This window comes from Pezoporus wallicus, unplaced genomic scaffold, assembly GCF_028554395.1.
Source record: "Pezoporus wallicus isolate ANWC-B61680 ecotype Strahan unplaced genomic scaffold, APGP_CSIRO_Pwel_v1 contig_8705, whole genome shotgun sequence".
NCBI classification, from domain to species: Eukaryota; Metazoa; Chordata; class Aves; order Psittaciformes; family Psittacidae; genus Pezoporus; species Pezoporus wallicus.
The window spans coordinates 2,002,931-2,024,353 of record NW_026638439.1 but is presented as its reverse complement, the minus strand read 5'-3'; the positions used below and the strand labels follow the sequence as shown (position 1 = coordinate 2,024,353).

Below are 21,423 nucleotides of genomic sequence, written 5' to 3'. Positions count from 1 at the left end.
GGCAAAATGTGTGTGGGAAATCTTTTGCGTCCGACTTGCTGTCATGTAGGTAGGAAAAATATTGTTGTGGTGCCATGGTGCAACAGAATGTCTCTTGACTCTACATTAAACACTGATCTGGCACCATGCAAACTGTTAAAGAATGGGTATCCTAAAAATACAAGACACTTTATGCTTTGGAACGACTCTTCCAAATGGTATTAGAAAAGCAGCCCAGTGATAACATTACCCAACTCCCGATCCAAATGTTATTCCAAAATACTAAAGCTGTGGCCTCATGTACAGCACTAAAGGAACCCGGGATATGTTGTCTTCTCTGCAGAGTCAGGGTGGCTGTCTGTGGGGCTGTGCAGTGAATCAAGCTAGGACCTGGTCCAGTGGAGCAGTTTTCTACCCTGTTCCCTGGACAAGCTCCCTGCCTGTGGATCAGAAACCAGCTTCCAGGGATAGGAGAAATTCTGGCATTTCTCTGATATTCATCTTCAGCCCTCAGGTGATTGCTAGAATTTTCTTGGTTTGTTTTGTGGATAAGATACCTTTGCAAAATAGAAAGTAAGTTAACTCTTGTTTTTACACCACATGATTTTTCACCTAGAATCGGGTAGGTGTGTATGTTTGCCATTGCTGTCTTGGGAGATGTTGAACTTGATGCAGAACAACTGCATCAGACAATGAATGGAGACATGGGAGGAAGGGAAAATGCGTAGCTATGATCTCTCATCTGTAATATCAGATTGTTAAGATATGTTAAAAAATCTAAAAGCCATCATGTTTAAAATCACTGTCAGCATCCCAACCCTAAAGGAGCTCCAAAGATGAGCTTGAGAACTCTATTAGGTATCAAAAATAATGGCCCAGTGAAGACTGATTTATGTCATGTTATACATAATTTTCATTTCCCTCTGATATTCTGTAAGCAATAAGATGCCCTTCTTCCTTTGTAGACTAATCCCATCAGCTTCTGCCTCCCCATCCCCAGCTGACCCTTTCTTAGGTTACTGAAGCAATCAACATCATTCAGCAGTTGGTACTGATTTATATTCACTTTTGAAGTTCAGCTCCTTTCCCAGGCCTGGTTAAGGACCTGTTTGCCTACCCCTAGATGTAGCAGGCACTGGTGGTCAAACCTCGCATCCTCAAACAGCTACTGACTGCCACTGCCGCTTTATCCATAGCACTGTTTTAAAGCTGTTTAGACCTTGCTGGTCTGTGCCTTGAGAGCTGAAAGGCTGCTGGATGTCTGTTGTGAGCTTGCAGTCTTCCTAGCTTTTATTTTTTTCCCTCCAGTTTGTAGTCTAACGTGCTTTAAGTCCTGTCAAAGGAACAACACCCAGTGCCATTTATTCCAGTGTAAGTATTATCACATGCAATGGTTATTTGTGCTTCCTTGACTTATCTGCACATCTAATAGGCTTCACGTCACCTTTGAAAACTCAAGCTGTGTTGTGTCTCCAGGTTCTACGGGAGCAGCAAGCTGTCTCATCAGGCTGTTGTGAAATGTCTCATTTATCTGAGCTGTCTTGACTTTTAAAGTGATTCTGCTCAAGACTTGTGCATGGAGTAACACCTAAATCTACTGGTTTTCCTCCAGGCATGTCAGGTTATTGCTTTAGATATGTATAAACATAACAAGTTGCAACACTCTGATAGGAAAATGTGCTCTTACCAGCTGCTATATGCATTCTTGTACAGGCGATTCTGCAATCAGAAGCATAAACAACCCCTGATTATTACTTAAATAATTGTTACTACTTAATTAAGTTGAAAGTCTCCTGAATGACACACAGAAAATAGGTTAAAATCCCTTTTCTTGTCACTGCTGAAACTCAGTTTGTAATGTTAGCACCTTAATTGGGACTACTTTGCTTTGGACTTAATGCTACAACTAAAGAATATGCAAATAAAAATGTCATGTTCTGTTACTGCTCCTGCAGTTTCTGAGGCTGTGATCTTGGGGCAGGGTGGTGGCGGCTTGTTTTGAGCTAGGCCATAATAATTACAGGGAGGATTGTTCTAATACTTGTCTCATAACGATGATTTGCCATTTCTTTTTTGTATGTTAATGCCAGTGGGTTTTGCTTTGTTTAGGCTGCTGGAGCTGGAAACATGCTTAGGAAGAAAAATCAATGTAAATTTAGCTTATAATTTAGTATACATCTTTCTAAGCACAAAGAGTTTGTAGACTAGTAATGGCACAGCATTTTAACTCTTGAATGTTTAGCTCCAGCTTTGGATGAAACAGCAGGAAGCATTAAAGCATAGAAGAGCAAGGACTTCCTGTTAATTTACCTGTGTATTTGCTTGGTGGGGTGTGTTCTGGGGTTTTGAATAGTTTTTGATCTTTGCTTGCTTCAGAGGCGTTAGTTTTCTTGCACTGCTGTGGGTATCTGAACAGGGTTATTTTATTTCATTTTATAGGAAGAAAATGGCCCAAACTACTGCACCAGCAACATCCATTCGTGATAAGGATTTCTCTGAAAGCAGAATGGTGATTACATTCCTCATGTCAGCACTTGAGTCAATGGTTAGTAGAGAAATTAAGCAGCTGCATCATTACTCTCTTGGCATGTGCAGGATTACACCACGACATTGCCTCCTCTGGGGAGCAGGAAAGGTGTAATTTCATCTTCACCTTACTGTGTGCCGTCCAACCTGCTGTTAACTCTGTCTCTTTGCTTATGGCAAATCATGCTAACAGTCTTAGCAATCATCTTGTTTCTTGTTGTGATGTGGTTGTTTTAAAAATTATTTTGTCAAATAAACAGGAAATAATTATTGATTGCTCAGGTAGAGTGTGGTTGAAAGGCAAGAATCTGTTCTGGTCTTTGCCTTCTGTAATACAGGGTGAATAAACGCTCTTGAGGCTAAAGTCTTGTCCTCAACTGCTGTACCAATTCAACAAAACTTGTTCAGAAAAGACTTTTGTATTTAGTTGGCCTATCATCCGTTTTGTAGAAGTTATTTAATCATTGTGTTGTGGGGTTTAAGTTTGGCCCAGGGCTGTGAGTAGAAATGCTTGTCCTGTTTTCATAAGGTTGAGGCACTGTCAAATATTTGGTTCTTTAAAATCATTTTCTTAAATGATAAGAACAAAAATTTCCTTTTTAGCAATGGAACTTGAATGGGATGGTTATAAGGTAATTGATTGCAAGCCTTTTTTTCCAATGTCTGTATTCAATTCCTAAAGGTTTTGTGTCACTTTTTGCTCTTGCGCTGCAGTAGGTGGTGTTTTTTATAGGTTGCAGTAATCTCTGATTTGAGTTCCTAGGAGAAATTGACTTCTTGTGATCCCTTCTTGATGATCTCGCTAATTTTCTTAGAATCTTTGCTCTCTCCCTGTGCCACAGGCTTCTTACTTCACTTCTTTGCCAGAAATTTCTCCCAGCAGAATGCATGTAGGCGTTCACAGGGAAGGTGCATTCCTTCTGCTCAGGAGGAATTCACCTGAGCCTGAGCACAGCAGGTGGGACGAGGCAGACTGCAGGCAGCTTTCCTGCGCACAACCACACCTTTCTGAACAAACATGATGTGTGATAAGCCTGCTGCGACTGAACAAACTCCTGTATGCTCTGTTGAAAGTTGCAGTAAGACACTCAATATGATTATCTAACAGGGAAGTGATAATTTCACATGGATTGATGTCATAAATCACTTTAATTAAAAACAGTGCAATCTCTGAGTCTACACAGGGCCTTAATTTCCCTAATGCATCTACAATGCTTTTAAGATTCCTGATGAAAAGCACTTCAGATGTATAAATTATCCTTTGCCAATCGCTGATGTTATGTTACTCGCAGTACCTTCTAAAGGGTGGATGCTGGCAGCTGAAGTAGTAACTGTTTTACATGATACCACGTATATTTCTATTAACTGTACTCTTAACTATAGTAATAAAAACTTTTGTTTTTCTTTTTATAGTGTAAAGAACTTGCCAAGTCCAAAGCAGAAGTTGCCTGTATTGCTGTGTATGAAACAGATGTGTTTGTAGTTGGAACTGAGAGAGGAAGAGGCTTTGTCAATTCTAGGAAGGATTTTCAGAAGGATTTTGTTAAATACTGTAAGTTCCAATGTTGTGTTTTTATATTTCACAAGCTGTGTAATGTGTTTTGCATAATACTAATAACTTTTGGGAGCAAAGGTCTATATATCATGGCTACATGGTATAATTATGTTGACTATAGCAAAACCAGCTGTTTAAGAACATAAAAATGATCAGTAACAGTGGTCTTGTTTGGAGTGTTATTTCAACTGTGGATGAAAATGGTTTGTTTTTTTTTTCTTTACATAATGTGACAAACTAGTACAGAGAAGTATTAGACTTACACCACATCCTGCATTTCCTAGTACATGTTAATTTTTCTTTGCAATTCCTCTAAATCTTGCACTGGCAAAGGCTGGATGTCACATTCAACAGGTAGTGGACTTCTTCTTCTGGCAGCTCACATGGGCCTGATTCTTCAGATCCCTTCATGCCTTATTAAAGCAGATGCACATTTTTTGACAAGATATTTTTATGTAGCTTTTCTATATCACTGTTACTTACTAGACAGAAAGATGTATTTATATCCTAATGACTTAAAATCACATCTGCATTACACACATCTAGGGTGTGCTTTTTGTTTAATTTCAGTTTTATAGTAAGACAGTGGGACTTAATGGTTTCATAAACCCTTATCTATTGAGTATAGGACAGTATTTTTAGGAGGTAGGTTTCAAAGTTTCAGACTCTTTCGTGAAGAATTGATGTGCTCACTTAGGAAAGTGATGTCGATGGACACTGCTCAATAACAAAATTTACCTGCATAGGGAAAGGAAGAAGATGCAAGTTCAAGAACAGAGAGAAGAATCACTTTGGGGAGGGGGGGGGGAGTTTGGGCAACAGCTATAAAATATTCTGGTTTGACTAATTAAAAACTGCTTGGAAAGCAACTATGTTTAACATGTAATAAACATTTGCTTCTCAGAATGCTTTTGTTGCTAGCTAAGTTTCTCCTGGAGGTTTTGTCTGGAGGCCGTTCGTTTGTGGTGAGGCTCTGGATTTTTGCCACTGTCCTACTTGCTTGGACAATGACTTCGTGTGCAAAAGTATATTTACTCTAAGGAAAGACACCCCAATGTTGCGTTGTAACAGATAATTGATATCAAAACGCAGAATTACAGCCTGACTGAGGCAGTGCTCCCATACTGGTATTTATGAAAACTGTTAGCTGAATTATGGGGGAAGTTCAGTTTTTCACCTTATTTCCTCTTTTTGCTTGTTATTGTCCCTTAAAGGACTTCCCTGAGATCCTACATACTTTGTTTTATTGCCAGTACAGTGGTACTATGGGCCCTGATATACAGGAGGCTGTATACTGGGTATATCCATTGGCAAGGAGTCTGAAATAACTGGGATTTGGTGTTTAATCCAGGGAAGCACTGGCTTCTCATCCGTGCTTATGTTTGACTGTATCGTGTCCATGTGTTCAAATTTTACATCAGAACTGATAATCCTGATCCTTTGCTTTACTCCAGTTACAAGGTGCTTGTTCTTGGGCAGTGATTTTTATGCTGTCAGACTGATGAGATGAAACAGTATCCACTTTGGACACAGTGTTTTTGTTCTGCTTCTTGCAGAACATAGGGGTGTAAATCCGTCTGAATAAAGCCAACTAACCTCAGTCATTGCTATCATGATACGCACTTCACTAAGTGCGTATCCCCTGTTCTTCCTGGAGAGTTTTGGTGCTGGAGGTAGTTTCCTCCTGTTGCTGACAAAGGTGTCTATAATTCCAGAAAACCTGACTTCAGAACACAAATTTTTAGGAATAATAGTATTACATATTCCTGGTGATGCTGGTTCCATCACTGCCTCTGACAACTTTGAGGTCTTGATGAAATTTATAGTGTAATATCTTTTGATCCAAAACTTAGAACTGTGGAGGCAACAGTGCCTTTCCTTTAGCACCTCATGTCTTCAGTTAAACGTGAGAGCTAGCAATAGACAGTGTTAGTTGCAATTTTAGTAGGTCCTTTGGAAATGCCCAGGAAGGCCACAGTTCTGTGTGGTTTTAATACATTAGACTTGGGCCCTTTTTGTTCCTTTCTGATGGATAAAGGCTTCCAAGCAATTCTTATAGGGATGTTAGAAAGAAACTGTTAAAAATCCAGCTGGGATGTTGGCCTCTGGAGCACGTGGTGCTGACAATATGGAGAATTAGCTCTCCACTTGTGTGGGTCTCTTAATTTCTCTGTAAATCTGGAAACAAGCGTGGCTACTAAGCATTCCTCTGGTTATGTTTGACTGTTATGACAAGCCAGCATGTGTCTCCAGTCCTTACTTCCACTTTTCCCACAACTCTTGTGTGTAGTTCGAGTAAATATGAAGAGCTTTCCAGCATTTGGAGGGCTCAGGCTTCAAGCCTGCTGTTACTTTTAGTAATAAGTATAATTTAGTGGGCTAAATTGATGAAATGTGCACATAAGCTTTATGAAGGTAGTAGCATCTATGCTTTCTAGGAGTATAGGGCAGATAAAAATAACAGCAGTTCAGTGGCAGCAGCACTGGGGTTGAGTTTCCTGTGGCTTTCATTCTTGAGGATTTTCACCCACATGGGTTTTCTAATGCCTAGTGCAGGGAAGAAGTCCTGCACATATCTCATGTACTGTGGTACCCTAAAAAAATGCATTAAAACAAATTATAGCAATGTTTTGGGCTTTTTAAAAAAAATATTAATATGGGTTGTGTAGTGAGTGTTGAAGAACCAGTCAACAGGCAGTAGTTATTTAAAATTGGGGCAGATAATGTATTCTTCTGACGTGCTTAATGAAGAGGGCTGTAAGCAGTGTCTTACAGTGAAATGGTATGTTTCAATAAGTGTAGCACTGTGCTGTGCTTGTATGTATAACACGTAGCTTAAGTAACCTACAGTGAGTTACTCTAAGCCTGTGTAAGTTTATATTGTACATAAAAGTGTATTCTTCCAGTGCCTGCTTATATTCAGAGTATGGACAAGCATGGATACTTGTGCCCTGTAAGGAATCAAGATCATACACGTCTTGCTCTACCAGTGCCTCTTTATTTTAGTTGAAGTCTACTGTGTGGTCCTTAGTTCCTCTTGGATGGCCTCAGCAAGATGAAGTGCCTCCTTGCTCTCTGGATTTCTGTGGAGTTATCATCTGCCCTGAACAGGAAGACCTGTTGCTGGCAGGTGTCTCAAGAATGCTGTTTGCTTCATATATTCATCTGCATCATCTTGTCAGTTTCCCTTGAGTTTTGGTTAAGGCTTGGTGTCAGCTCTGTGGAATTCACTCTCATTTGATTGGAACTGGAGGTGGTTTATAGCACAGACAAAAAAAACCCAACCAAACTGTTACTGCTGAACCCAGGACAGACTGTCAGGTGAATATCAGAACAGCTTCCTCATTTGAATACCTTTTTGGTCATCTGCTCTGGACTTCGAGAGAGATGTGGGTTCCATAACATCTGCCAAGGAACTGATTGTTCTCCAGGAATCCTGGTTGCCTCTGCTAGCATTTCCAGTGGTCCCAGCTGTTGCACCGTTGGTATGTAGGTCTCACAGAAACATAATCCTGTGAGTTCTGCAACTTTCTGTCAGCTCTCCCAGTCATGCTGCTTTTTCCTTCTGTGGTGCCAGGGCTCTGGGCTCACTTGCCTGAGGTGGGGCCATCTTGCTTCTGTAGGTGGTTCATCTTGGATGATAGGTTCTTTATTAGCAGCCTTCATTTTCCTTCTGGTGGCCTTATGTTTCCATGCTGATCTTAACAGTGCATCTGATATGGGCCAGAGTTTGGCTTCAAGTCCTGCTAGAGACTTTTATTTCAGCGTCTTTCATTCTTTTTACCTGTACCTGCATGTCCATCCAGCCACAGGTTGTAAGAACTCCTTGTAGCTTCAAGAATGCTTAGAATCCGTATGTTTTTAATGGGCACAACTGTTCCTCCTGTTTGTGATGAAGGAATGGCACACGATGCTCCAAAGACCTTTTGGGAAAGATTGCTCAGCTTTGGCTCCTCAGTATCTTTGGTGTGTGGATCACTGTTCCCTTTTGGATGTTCTCCATCATCTGTAGGCAAGTAAAATGACTCTTCCCATAAACTAGGTTGCTGTAGCATCTGTGGCTAGGCTTCTGTCTCATTGAATTCTTCTGGCCTTTGAGCAAATACAAGTATCAGGTTTTCTGGGGAGGTCTTCATCTGACATTGTGCTCCCTTATCTCTTTCTCTGTTACTAATGTAATGCTTCAGCAGTTTAGAGGGGGATGGAAAAAGCAAACAAAACCAGAAACCTGAAAGGCTGGTTTAAAAACAAAACAAACTCAAAACTGGCAAGTTCTGAACTGGACTGGCAACTGTTTGACTACTTTGGCCTGCTGTAATTTCTGTCTGAATACCTAGAGTTGGCATTTCTGGGCTTGCAGTAGCTTGCCCCAGTAGTCTAGAGAAAATTAAGCATCTCTGGCTGAAGTCATACCTCATCTGGGGTCTTGGTATGGCAGACGCCAGCCTCCTACTCCATAGCTGAAATTACAGCCATGCAGTGACTGTCCTTGCTTCAGGGTTTGGCATCCACAGAAGCTGCTGTTCACTGTGCAGGATCTCTTCTCTGTAAAGAATGAAGGCTTCAAATACACAGAAAGACTACAGGGCAATCCTTTGGTCTTTGGGGATATGTAAATGGGATTCTGAGTACATCACATGTACATTGGCGGAGTGTCAGTCTGCTCCATCCCTAGCTGTTCATCCCCATAGGCTGGAGGATGCCTGTGTGGGATTAAAGCAAAGTTGCTGCATGGACCTTGCCTTCAGGCAGCCTCTTCCCAGCTATGCCAAAGAGGTGCAACTCACTTCTGTCTCTGCTTTCTGTGTTCCAGTCAGTGTCAGAATTTTAAGCTGCTCCTAAGGATTCTCCTCATGAAATCATACTCTTGCTGTTCAGTGAGTGACAGAAATCGTTTTCCTCACATTAAATGTTAATGTTTAAACTATGACTACACGGGACAAAGCTGCTCAGGTGTTGCTAGAGGCTGTTTTGCATCTCCAGCTCTGATGCTGCAGCATAGCAAAAGTGGTGCCAGTGAACGTGATGGCTTTCCTCACTTCAAGACATCTCACCAGCAGTAAATATGAACTCTGTGGCTGGTGTCTGCATGAGGACTTTCCTACAGAGGAGTTTGTGGCACTGGCTGGAGTCATCCCCTCTCAGAAAGTGCATATGGATGCGCAGCCTGAAAGTCCAACTGTTTGAAGGCAGTAGCTTCTTTTGTTTTTCCATCGTCTTACACTGTTTTTTACTGACATGCACTCCAAATTGCCTAATACATTTTTTCAAACTGGAGGAATCTTGTGAAATCAGTCTATACTTTTGTGATTGAAGCTTAAAGAATGTTAATATTCTCCATTGCATTGCTACAGGTGCAATTAGTTCTAATACTGGCCATAATAGTAATGCCAGCAACAGGGCCAGATCCTTAAGGCAACTTAGGTACCTAAAAATCTAGAGCAAGGCTTCTGAAAGTCTTGCATCTTCCTCACATCACCTCTACCTGTAGGCATCTAAATAGCTCATCAATCAGTGGGGTTGTCTTGAACTGTGTTTTCTTTGTAGGTGACAGTATCAAAAAAGCATGGTGTAGAAACACATGACTGAAGCATTTATTTTTTTTTAACCAAAGCTAAGTAAAGAGTATAGCATGTTGGTATAAATACAAATTTCAACATGCTGAAGCTCTGTTTGGCATGTTACTGCTTTCATTTTTTCTAATGGATGAAGCTGTTTACGTGTTTGTGTATCGTCTGTGTACTTTCACAATAAGCAATGCTGAACAGACTGTGGTATTTCAGGCCTGAGAGCATCATGCACAGATCGTGTATTTAGGAGGTGAGGGGTGGGAGTCAAGCTACAGTAGTGTGACTATTTTTATTAACTCAGTAGCTTTGGTTTAATTTTAGAATTGTGCTTAAAAATGTCTTTGCAATCTGCTGAGATAGCCGCTGATACTGCAGCATGCTAGTTAGTGCCTGTGCTGTACTGCTGGTCTGGATGTAGTGTTTCTATAGTACTTTATCTGGATGTTCCAGTAATGATGGAAATAAAGTAGTAATACACTTGATCTGCTTCTTCCTACCTGTTGTAATTACCTCTGTGTTCTGTATATTTGTCATGTCTGTAGGAATTCAGAAGCAGTATCTAAATGGGGTGTTTAGCTTTTCAGCTCTAAAGCAGAATGTATCAGACTTGAAATTGAGTAGACTGAATCCCCTGACCTGTATAGAAGCAGCCTAATGTCTTTCCAGTATTACTCTAATAACAGAGGGCATTAGTGGGTCTAACTGCTACTGATTGTGTCCTCATTGTAATATCTAAATGACAGTCTTCATCTTTGTCTCTGATTATCTGCTATGCTTTTATAGTGATGGTGTCCTTGGTTCAGCAGTAGCAGTCACGTTTTTCCTTTGTGTTAACTGGTGCAGTGCTGTGTTTTGACTTCTAGCTTGAGAACAGTGTTGGTGAAGCCGATGTTTTCGGTTGTTGCTAAGTGATGTTTACCCTGACCAAGGACTTTGTGAGGCTCATGCTCTGCCAGGGAGGAGGGGAAGCTGTGAGGAAGCAGAGATGGGGCGCCTGACCCGGGCTAGCCGGGGAGGTATTCCATACCACAGCACGTCATGCCCGGGGTGGGGGGTAACTGGGAGTTACCCGGACAGACACGGGCTTCCGGGTGGAACTCGTTTTCTTGGCCGGTGGTATCGTATTCTCTTCCCTTGTTATTTTCCCTTATCATTGTTTTAGCTGATAGTAGCGGTGGTGATTTGTTGCTGGACTGTTCTTGTCTCAACCCGTGGGAGTCACGACAGATGGCCTGGGTTTAGCAGTAGCAGTCAGTTTTTCTCCTTCTTGGTAGCTGATGCAGCGCTGTGTTTTGACTTGCAGCCTGGGAACAGCGCTGATAATGCCGATGTTTTCAGTTGTTGCTAAGTAATGTTTGACCTGACCAAGGATTTTGTGAGGCTCATGCCCTGCTAGGGAGGAGGGGAAGCCGGGAGGAAGCAGAGACAGGCCACGTGACCCAAGCTAGCCAAAGAGGTATTCCATACCACAGCACATCATGCCCGGTGTGGGGGTAACTGGGAGTTACCCAGAAGGACACAGGGTCTTCTGTGTCGGACTCGTTTCCCGGCAGGTGGTATTGTATTCTCTTCCCTTGTTATTTTCTCTTATCATTGCTGTCGGTGGTGGTAGCGGGGGTGATTTGTGTTGTACATTGTTTGCTGGACTGTTCTTGTCTCAACCTGTGGGAGTTGCATTCCTTCGATTCTCCTCCCCATCCCTCCAGGAGTGGGGAAGGGGAGAGCCATGGGGGGGGGCCTTGATTGCTTCCAGCCTGGCACCACTCACTGGAAGTGAGTGAACAAGGTGCCTGGCTAGGGTTTAAACCACAACAAGTGAAAATACTATTCTATAACTAGCTGACATCTTTTTGGTGTTGCCCAAAATAACACAAATGCAGCTAGTTTAAAAATACAACTTTCTGATGATGATGTGCCAGTATGGAAACTGGTTTCCCACAGTCATTTACTTTGGCCCTAAACTAATCCATAGCCAGCTGAGACTTTGGTGGCTTTTGCTGCTCCTGAAGCTACAGAATACTTTGGAAGAGAAAGGAGTCATTGAATTGTAGACCTAAATAGTAAGTTAAGAAGAAGAGTCAGGCGGAGGATCCCAACAAAGCACTCGTACAGTTTCATGTCTGCCGTCACTAATGTTACTATTTTAAATACAGATGGAGGGCTGTATCTATAATTCTTGCTTTAGATTTGGTCTTCCAATGCACTTCGAAACAGGTACACTTTATGGAGTGTGTAGCAGGAAAAAGGGATTTTGGAATAGTTGCTTTTTAAAGCTGTGACTGTCCGGATGGTTTTCTGTTACCAAGCCAGAGCTGTTTTACACCTCTGTAACTCTTGATCTCTTTTTTTCATGCCAGATTTCCTTCCAGCTGTTTGGCAGCGGCCTCTTTGAAACAACCTCTGCTAAATTCTGTTTCAGTATCTGCTGGAACAGGTTCTTCCTAGTCACCTTCATGGGAACTAGCTCAGCTGTGGCTCTCAGTTATGTTTCTGAGTTTTCACCTCCCTTTTTGTGCAGATGACTTGGAATATCTTGTACTTCTCCATATTGTAAGAACAGAAGAGGTTGCTGCTGGCTCCACTGACTGTAGCCCATCACCTTTTCTCAGACTAATTATGCCGGCAAACATGATGTTTAACAAGGTTTTAACTCCTGTGTCTGTCACTTGGGAGTTAAGACCTTGCCTCTCTGCTAGTGGAAGGGATCACATGAGTGCATTCTGTGAGCCAGGTTGCATCATGCCTGTTCAGTGAGGTGTTAATGATTACCTGTCTGGCTCTGCTTGGGCTTAATTAAGCAACAGTTTTATAACATTTTTGCTTGGGAGAGTTGTGGACATGGCAACAGCTGGCTTCTTGTGTATCTCCTTTCCTGTTCTGCAGCCCTCTGTGCAAAATGGTCTTCTGCAGTTGGGCCCAGACCCCTGCGCCACTGTAAAACCTTGCATTGTGAGTTGGTTCTGGGAGTCCCCATCTCCAAGGATGCTACAAAGATGCTTGTAGTGTTCTGATTGCTAAAATTTATGGAATATCTTTGTTTATTTAATAAAATAAAATAATGCTTAATAAAAAGCATGAAGCTTCAGATGTGCTTCCTAGCAAGCGAGGACACTTTGCTACATACATTGTGACTGCCCCCAGCACTCTGGGCTTCTGCTTTCTCAGTCTCTTGAAGTATTTACACTGTACTCTGTTTATTGGAAGCACTAGTTCATATTTTGCATCTGTTTCTGCCCCACCTCTAGCTTTTGGGGGAGTTTATCTGTTGTGGTTGTAACTGCTTGATAAAGTACCTAGTGTGTTCATTCTTGGCATTGCGAAAAGCTTTTTTGATTTAACATTTTGGTTTCAGTCACTGTCTATTTTGTATTTGCAGAATGTAGTTATGAGTTAAAGCATCTACCTTTGAAGACGTGATCAGTTTATTCTTGATAAATCACATGCATAGGAATTAGTTCAAAGATAACATTCCTAGCACTTGCCCAGCGGTTGCAGTAATAACTCTAAAACCCAGAGCAATCATCCCTGTCTGTCTTGCTATAAGAGCTGCTTCTTTGTTTGCCATTGCTGTTTCCATCTGAGCTCACTTAAATAGTCCATCTTACCAGTCCTCTTCTGCCTGACCTTTTGAAATGCAAATAATGTAGGGTTTGAGCTGTCCCATGTTGCATTTCTCACATGTGTTCATTATGTATTCATATGTATATATATATGAATATTATGTATTTATATGTATTCTCAAACACATGTTCATTAGCTGAACCCCACATTAACAGCCTAGATCTTCATGAAAGACTTGGAAATGTCGTTTAGCTTTACCTTGTGGCCTGCTATACTCATCCTTTGCTTTTCTACTATTATTCTTCCTTTTCCCAAGTTCTCAAAATGAAAAGAAAGATTCATTTTCAAAACCTCTGTTACACAATTAGACACAAGTTATTTTTTAAAGTGTTTTAGAAGCTCACTTTATGCCTCTCTTCCTCAGGGGTGCTTCCTTTGCTTCCATCCTGCTAAGAGCTAGTTTAAAAAACTTTCTTAGTAAGTTCAGTCACATTTCAGTGGAGACCACCCATCTCGTCTCATCAGAGTTGAAAACAGACAGAAAATTACAGTAGATAGCTGATCTGTTTGAAATTCCCTGGTTTCTAAATTCTGCCTCAGGTGATTTGCTTTTCTTGTGGTTTAAGTGATCCTTTGATAATCCTGAAATGATTTCTCTTTAATTTGAAGTTATTGTCTAATTTCCTGAACTGCAAAACTGGATGGCCTTAAAAAGCTCACAGATGAACTGGGTGGATGCATTGCAAAACAAATCAAACAGCTTTTAGCTACACACGTTTACTTTCCCTCTTTCATTGCTCATAGTTATTTTCACAGAGTAATTTTCCTTAAGCACAAATGGTAAAATGTAGGTACATGAGTGGTGTCACAAAATAATTGTTGCCCTTAAGTTGCCTCTCAGAGTGTCTGCACAGGGGTGACATTCATACTCTTACAATCACTTCGTGGCTTTCTCCACCTGGGGGATTAAAAGCCAAACCACCTGATTAACAACCTGATGTTTTAACATGCCGTATGTACCGTGGCACTGACAGCTCTTCTGCTAGAGGAGTGTTGAGCTCCATCACCTTCAGATACTGAATCCTACCAGCTTTCTCTGTTGTTGTTTGTGTAGCATCTCCTCTTCAAGTGACATTTTGGAGGAAATTTCACTCAAGTAAACTGTGTCTCTGCTAAAGCTTGATTTTTGTGTCTTACTCTTTGGTGACATGCAGATAGTGCTGATTTTGTCAATTGTCTGCCTCCTCCATGCAGCGGCATTCCTCTCACCTCTGGGTCGGGTCCTGTGAATACAGATGTGCTTTATGGCCTCTAGTCTGCCAAAATAGCACTTAGGCCATGCTTTAGAATACATGTTGTATAACACTGCTGAGCTGTAACACTCTTTTATCATTTTATAAGCATAACAGCATCTATTTAAAGCAGGAAGCTATACTGTCTACCCCTCTGGAGGTCAGGGTGTAGCTATCTAATTGCTGCCATACAACAGGAAAAAATTGCCAAGTTCAAATTTGATCATTTCAGGTATTTCCTTTTTTGTTCAGTCATAAGAATTTTTGTAAGAGGCACTTTTACTTTAAAGCAGCCTATTCATTTTATAGTATTTCCATTTTATATAAGGATGGTGGTAGCTGGGAGATTCCTTTTCCAGCCAAGTGGTAGGCTGGGCTGTCAAACCCGGTCTGCTGCTGATCAGGGAAGAGGGAAGGGTGTTCTGAATAACCAAAACATGGATGGTACAAGAAGGTAAGAGGCACTGAATCATATATGGACTCTTGAGTGCAAAATGAAGATTGTTGTTAGGAGCTGGGTCATCTTTAACCATGCTGAATCTGGAATAGCTTTTGCAGAGTAACAGGTCTAATCCTGCAGTATGCTCTCAGCTGTGTAGAAAGCAATTCTTTTCTGATATAAACATTCCTTACCCTTCCTGAGCTATTTACCTTGTAAAAACAGCCCCCATCCCTCTTTCCCAACAGGTCTTATTGCACATGTCCCAGGCATTCCCTCCCAAATATAGCCTGAATCCTCTTGGGTGCTCTGGTAGTTGTGGCAAGGGCTTGGTCAGAACCTGTAAGGTTTGTAAGCTTCAGCAAGTGGAGATGTGTCCATTGATGCTGCCACAGGAGATGAATGGCTGCTGGGTCTGATCAGTTTTGCAGAGCTCTCATAAATCTTACTGTGTTTGAGACTTAGTCTTGTTTGTCAGAAATTCCGTCAAAAGTGGGAGAGATTAGGGAGGCGGATGCATGATGTGAGCTTAAGAAAATGGGTTCAAAACATGTAATGAAACCCAACGATAAGAGTTAAGAAGGAAAATTTCAATGTCTTTTTGTCTAGTTCTCATTTTAATGGGAAGTGAGCAGTGTCATCATTTTTGTTTTGCTTATATTTAGAAAGTGTGGGTATGCTTTTGAGAAGCTACAGTCAGTAAAGGCGTTTTCAATGAATCGGTCTCATAGGTAGAAAAAAAACCCCACCCAAAAAGCAACATTGCATGTGGGTATGAATGGAAACTGATGTCTCTTATCCCCAGGTCTTCAGGCAAACTTTATAAGCTGTCATTAATTATACACCTATGTTATAGGTGTATAATAACATTCCAGTTTTGCAGTATTGTTTTTGTTATGGTACGCGCTGTCAGATTGCAGAGGAAGCAAAAGTGTCAGGCCTGAAGAGCTGGAGAGCTGAATGTTGTGTGGAGGTTGGATTCTAGTGCAGGAAGCAGACATGTGATTTGTAGAGCGAAAGAGAGATTCTTTTTTAAGCATAAAAATCCCAGTTTTTAAGATTATAAATGTCTTTAGTAAAAGCAGTGGTGTTTCAGCTCATTTCACAACTCATTTATAATCAGTTGTTTAAACAGATGTTTGTTTTCTTGTGTTAGTGTAAAGTGACAATACTGGCAGTGCAAAGCAGTGTTTCAGCCGTACTGCTGTGACTGCTCACAGTTAAGTCATGACACAGCTTCAGCACCGATCATCCTCTTGCACATAGGAACACAGATCTCCCATGCTTTTTCTTTCATATGGAGAGTGTCTGTTGTTTTCCCCCATTTTTGCTGGGTGATTCACAGTAAATCTTGGCAAGAACTGAGTGGTAAGAAAGGAAGGCTGCCACCTGAAAAGATCACTTCCATTTGCTTTTAAATACTGAAAGTGTTACTCCATCGGTCTTTTGGTAATGACTTTTGCTCAGAGACTATAACAAGGTCTAGGGCTGAAATCTTTGTTCTGTGTGCTGGTGTCTTGTTTACAACTTCTCCTATTCACTAATGAGGTGTGTATTTGAAATGTCTTTGAAAGGTAGGAGTTGTTATGACAAGTCAGATTCCTTCTCAGCTAAGCACATGCAGCATAAACAAACCAGGATGTAACGTAACATGCTGCCATAGGGCATCATGGGTAGCACTTTAGAGCTATGGAACCCTCTATGCAGGCATTTTAACCTTTTCCCTGGTGATTGTGTTAGTCCTACTTCTCTTGGCAGCTTTGCATTTTATTTATACTGAAATTAATAGTTTGCTACCTCTTCATGCCCCAAAAAATCCCTGCTTGGATGTCTCTTAATTCATCATTCTTATACCTCAGAGGGTGATATTTCTGAAGGCTGTAAGGAGGATGTAATGATTTTAGGGTAAATTTTAATTTATTCATTGTTCATGTACAGATATAAGTGCATTTGCTTCTAAGACGAGTGATTTCTTATGATTTTTTTGGCAGGGATCCTGCCCTAGTGTTACTACTCTAAACTGGAGGGACTGGGTACTGGGAGGTTTAATAACTTACTTTATTTTTGTCTTATTTTTATAACTAACTGCTAGGTGTTACAGAAGAGGAGAGGGCTGCAGAACTGCAGGAAACAAAGACTATACCACCTATAAATAGACTGCCAGTGGATACTGTGGAACTCGAAGCTCTCAGGAAGTCTGTGGAGGACTTTTTCTGCCTTTGCTATGGTGGGTGCTTCAGAGTCTTCCAAACAGATGTCCTGGATTTCTAACTTTTATTCCGGTTGGGAGGAAAGTACTGCATGGTCTTAGCCTTCCAACTACAGTGCTGTTAAGGTGGTAATTGTAACTTTTAGTACCCTATTCTAAAACATACCAATACATTGCATAATTTTCTTGATGTGGTTTGCATGGTGAGATGTGAAGGTATTGTACAACCCATTAAATTTCCTTTCAGGAAAGCCTCTATCGTAGTGGGTTCCAGTGCATATTAATGTGAGCAGTACTTGGTTTCCTGTAGAGATTTGCATCTACACTTTGCTTTTCCTCCAGACCTCTCCAAGTAAAAAGTTTTATGAGGGTCTTATCCTTTTCCCAATTTGAACACTCTTGACCTCAGTACAATCTCTTTTTATTCTCTAGGTAAAGCTTTAGGAAAGTCAACGGTGGTACCTGTGCCATATGAGAAGATTCAGAGGGACCAGTCTGCTGTGGTAGTGCAGGGCCTGCCTGAAGGACTTGCATTTAAACATCCAGCAAATTACAACGTTTCAACCCTCAAATGGATTTTGGAAAACAAGTCAGGGATCTCATTTGTCATTAAAAGGTTATTTTCTCTATCTTGTGCTAGTCTGTCCATTCTGGTTTTGTACTAAAGTCCAATTAATTTTAGTTTTTAATGAAATAAGTTGCAGCTTGTTTCTCTTAAACAGGAGCGCTCTCTCATTAATTTTACACTACCAAGTAAGTTATGATGTCTTTGCTAAAACTGTGGGTTTTCTTTCTGTATTTCCACGCAGGCCTTTCCTAGAGCCAGAGAAACACCTAGGTAAGTTATTACTTACTCAGACTAAATAGAAATCAGAATTTTAGGTTAGATAGCAGTATAGATACAAGAATTAGTTGTGTGGATAAAGTGGCAAGCTGTGCAGAAATTCTGGAGTGTGAAATGCCTTCCTTATGGAACTAGAACCTTTTCCTTTATGCGTTTTGCCAGGAGCAATTAATTAGAGATAAACTTTGTCTATTGCATTCTTCATTCTTTTACTGAATTTGAATTTATGTGGATTGGATAGTATCCTAGGGAAAGAAGTGAACTGATGAAGGACTGTATTGCATTTTTAGAAGATGCCAAGACTTTGCAGTGTTCTGTGTTCCTATGCAGAGCTGATTTTGGCATTTATATCTCATTTTAAACATTGATCTGATATTCTGAAGTAGCTAGGTGATGTAGTTCCTATGAAAGCCTCTATAGATGAGAAAAATTGAGCTAGAGTGTTTTAAAATTGCGCAAAGATTCACTCCTAGCTTAGAAGAAATCCCTGTTCCTTTCATGGGATCATGTTGTTTACTTGCAAAATTTGTACATGTAAGAATTTGTTTTATGAAGAGGATGAAGGAGTCTCAATAGGAATGTAGTCAAAAAGGAATGTCTTGGGAGACACAACCAGAAACTGATGCTGGATTAGTAAAATTAGATATGTGTTGTCTATGCCCAGTAAAAAGAATAAAAAGTGTGTAATCACAGAGAATCTGGTTATATTTCTATTAAAAATGCAGGACAGGTTTTCAGTGGGTTAAATGACATTCTAGAAGCATGAGCTGTTTGTGTCTAGCTGTAATTTAGAGCTATGCTGAATCTCTATTGAACTACCTGTTTTAGCACAGTTTAGGTGAAAGATTTGTTTACCTTTTTTCCCCGAATTTTCACCTGCCATCATGAAAAGGAGCAGGGAAAAGCATGAAATGTACATTTGAAGTAACTTTATATTGGTGTTGCTTTATAGATTAATAAAGCAGTTTAACGAGATCCTTCCCTCGTATCTGTGAATACAGAAAAGAAGCAGATACGCTTGTGAAGTGTAAACAGGTTTTCACTTCATGAAATCAATGTTACATTTTCAATTTGTATTTAAGGTAAATGGAGTGCAGGAAATTCAAAGATTGTCTTTTAACTTTCAGGAGCTGCTATGACAGATCCGTCACAATCAATTATACCTCCAGGTGGAAGGTGAATTTAAAATCATGGAGGTTTTTTGTATCAGCTATGTATTTTCATACAATTTCTTTCTCTTAACATGCTTTTTCTGTCCAGCTGACCTTTGGATAACTTCTGCTTGCCTGGGGTTATAAAAAGCATGAATCTGAATTTTCTCTTTCTTTTGACCATTATTTGTGGGGAAACTGTTACAAATTAAACAGATGGCAAAGTTTCCTTTTGGTTTAATTAGCCCAGTGAGTGTTCTTAATTCACAGTCTGTCAGTGAGGGATAAGTTTGTCATGTTTTATGCTATGGCAGCAATGGGGAACAGATGTAATGTTGTTTCCTTCCTCTTCCTCAGTAAAAGAAAAGCCGTAAAATAATTTTTTTGTTAGTAAATGGGTAGATTATGTCTGAAATAAATAAAAAATCAGTTAATGTGAAAACAGGGATCAGTTTGCTCTGCTGCTGAGTTTGCTTCTCATTAAATGGTAAATGTGCTTTGAATATCGTATATGCCAGGAATGTCCTATCCCTGCATTTCTGGGACAATTCCCTTGAGATAAATCAGATAAGCCAAAATGCAGGATTTCTTACTTTTGTGTTCCTAGTTGGAAAAAAAAAAATACTGGGAGATTGATTTTACTTGACAACCTGTAAAGCTTGAGGAACTTCCCAGAATGTTTTTATAATGTCAGTGTGCTTGCTTTGTGTATTTTTTTAGTTGTACTCCTGTTAAAGTGAAGACAGAACCAAATGAGGACTCAGGTATGTTCAACAATTTGCTCTTGTTTTCCAAAAAATGGTCAGTTTCTGTTCAGAAGGCTGAAGTTAAGCAAATATAGGAAGCTTTAAGAAAAGAGCAGCAAAGAGCCATCATTTGTGGGAAGGAAAAGCTTTCCTTAAAATTGTCCACTTTTCAGTTGGAGTTTTATCAAGCATTGAGCCTTGGCCAAATGTTTCCATTTCTAGAAGGGGGAGATCTGTAAAATTTTGTGGACTAAACCAATTTATCTTTGTAAATAGTTTAAACTGGGGAAGAAGGAAATCACAGGTTTTACTTTGTTCTAATTCAAGATTACTTTGTCCCTAATTGGGAGATAAAAACTTGGTTTAGTTAATATTACTAAAATGTTGAAAATTACAGAATTTCCCTTTTTCTTTCTAAAAGGGAAATGAACAAATAAGAGAGATAGCAAACCAGGTTAGTTTTTCTTGAGAAAAGCCCAAGCATTCCTAAGTTTCCTGCAGTTAAGACGTGATCCTGCAGGCATTGTCATCCACAGTGGAGCAATGCTTAAGTGTCTGCTTTGAGGTAAGGGTGTGAATAATCCCATTAAAGCCAAAGAGACACAGGTGTGCTTTGAGATAAGCTGGTGACTTTTCCTTTTGTTGGGTCAGGCCATACTGCTCAGTGTTTTGTATAAGAATGAAGTTTTTATGTTTAGTCCATTTCTTTGCTTCTTTGTGCTTCACAACTTAAACTTGTGATTTGGGAAACCTCCATGGTTAACATGCTCAGCATACACAAAGAGTTAACTTGAGCCTTTTGTCAAGGCAGTCCCAGACTCTTTCCAGTGCTGCTTCCGGGCATTTTAAGTAATTCTCCTTTTGTTGGAATGTTTTAAAAGCGTTGTGAAGGCTTATGGAGGGGATGCTTCACTTGAAGGAAGCCAAGAGCAGTTGAGCACTTTTGGTGTTGCTTCATCAGCAGCACAGTTTGAGGCAGGATGTATCCCAACTTGGCTGTGGAGAGGAGTGAGCAGGAGTTAGGTCTACAAGTACTTTTAGCACAAGTGATAAAACATATCTGATCAGAGATAGCATTTGCAAGGATTCCTACTTTGTACGGAAGCATTTAATCCTGAATCCGTTTGACAGTGACCAAACTGAAACATAATAAACCAGCAGGTCACTTGGTCACCTTTGGTTTAGCTCAACAGTTGTTTGGTGTCTCAGCACCTGATCTTTACTTTTCTTTTCTTTTTTTTGAATAGAGACCAGGTAGGATCTTGGTGGGTGTTTTGTTCGTTTTTTAAGAACCTGGTTATAATTAGTTTCCATATTTGATTCCTTTCTTGCTTCTACAGGAATTTCTCTGGAAATGTCAACAGTAACAGTGAAGGAGGAACCAGATGATCCTGATTACTATCAATATAATATTCCAGGTAATGGTACTAGCTTTCATATGTGTTTATCTCATGAAAATGTTGATTGCTTAAGTATTGCTCTCTCTGTGCCTTTCTTTTTTATTTATTCTTAGTCATTAAACATGCAGTTACTTTGTCAGGATATAACATT

At 40.3% G+C, this 21,423-nt stretch overlaps 1 protein-coding gene across 1 annotated transcript in view; it reads left to right on the top strand.

The window, feature by feature from the left end:
• GTF2I (general transcription factor IIi) overlaps positions 1-21,423 on the top strand; it is a 78,582-nt gene that overhangs the window by 9,700 nt on the left and 47,459 nt on the right. Inside the window, exons 2-9 of the mRNA XM_057410705.1 lie at positions 2,419-2,524; positions 3,919-4,057; positions 17,015-17,149; positions 17,564-17,747; positions 17,941-17,969; positions 19,103-19,151; positions 19,847-19,890; positions 21,213-21,290. Of these exons, the coding sequence (XP_057266688.1) occupies positions 2,419-2,524; positions 3,919-4,057; positions 17,015-17,149; positions 17,564-17,747; positions 17,941-17,969; positions 19,103-19,151; positions 19,847-19,890; positions 21,213-21,290 (764 nt within the window). The remainder of the gene's footprint in view (positions 1-2,418; positions 2,525-3,918; positions 4,058-17,014; positions 17,150-17,563; positions 17,748-17,940; positions 17,970-19,102; positions 19,152-19,846; positions 19,891-21,212; positions 21,291-21,423) is intronic.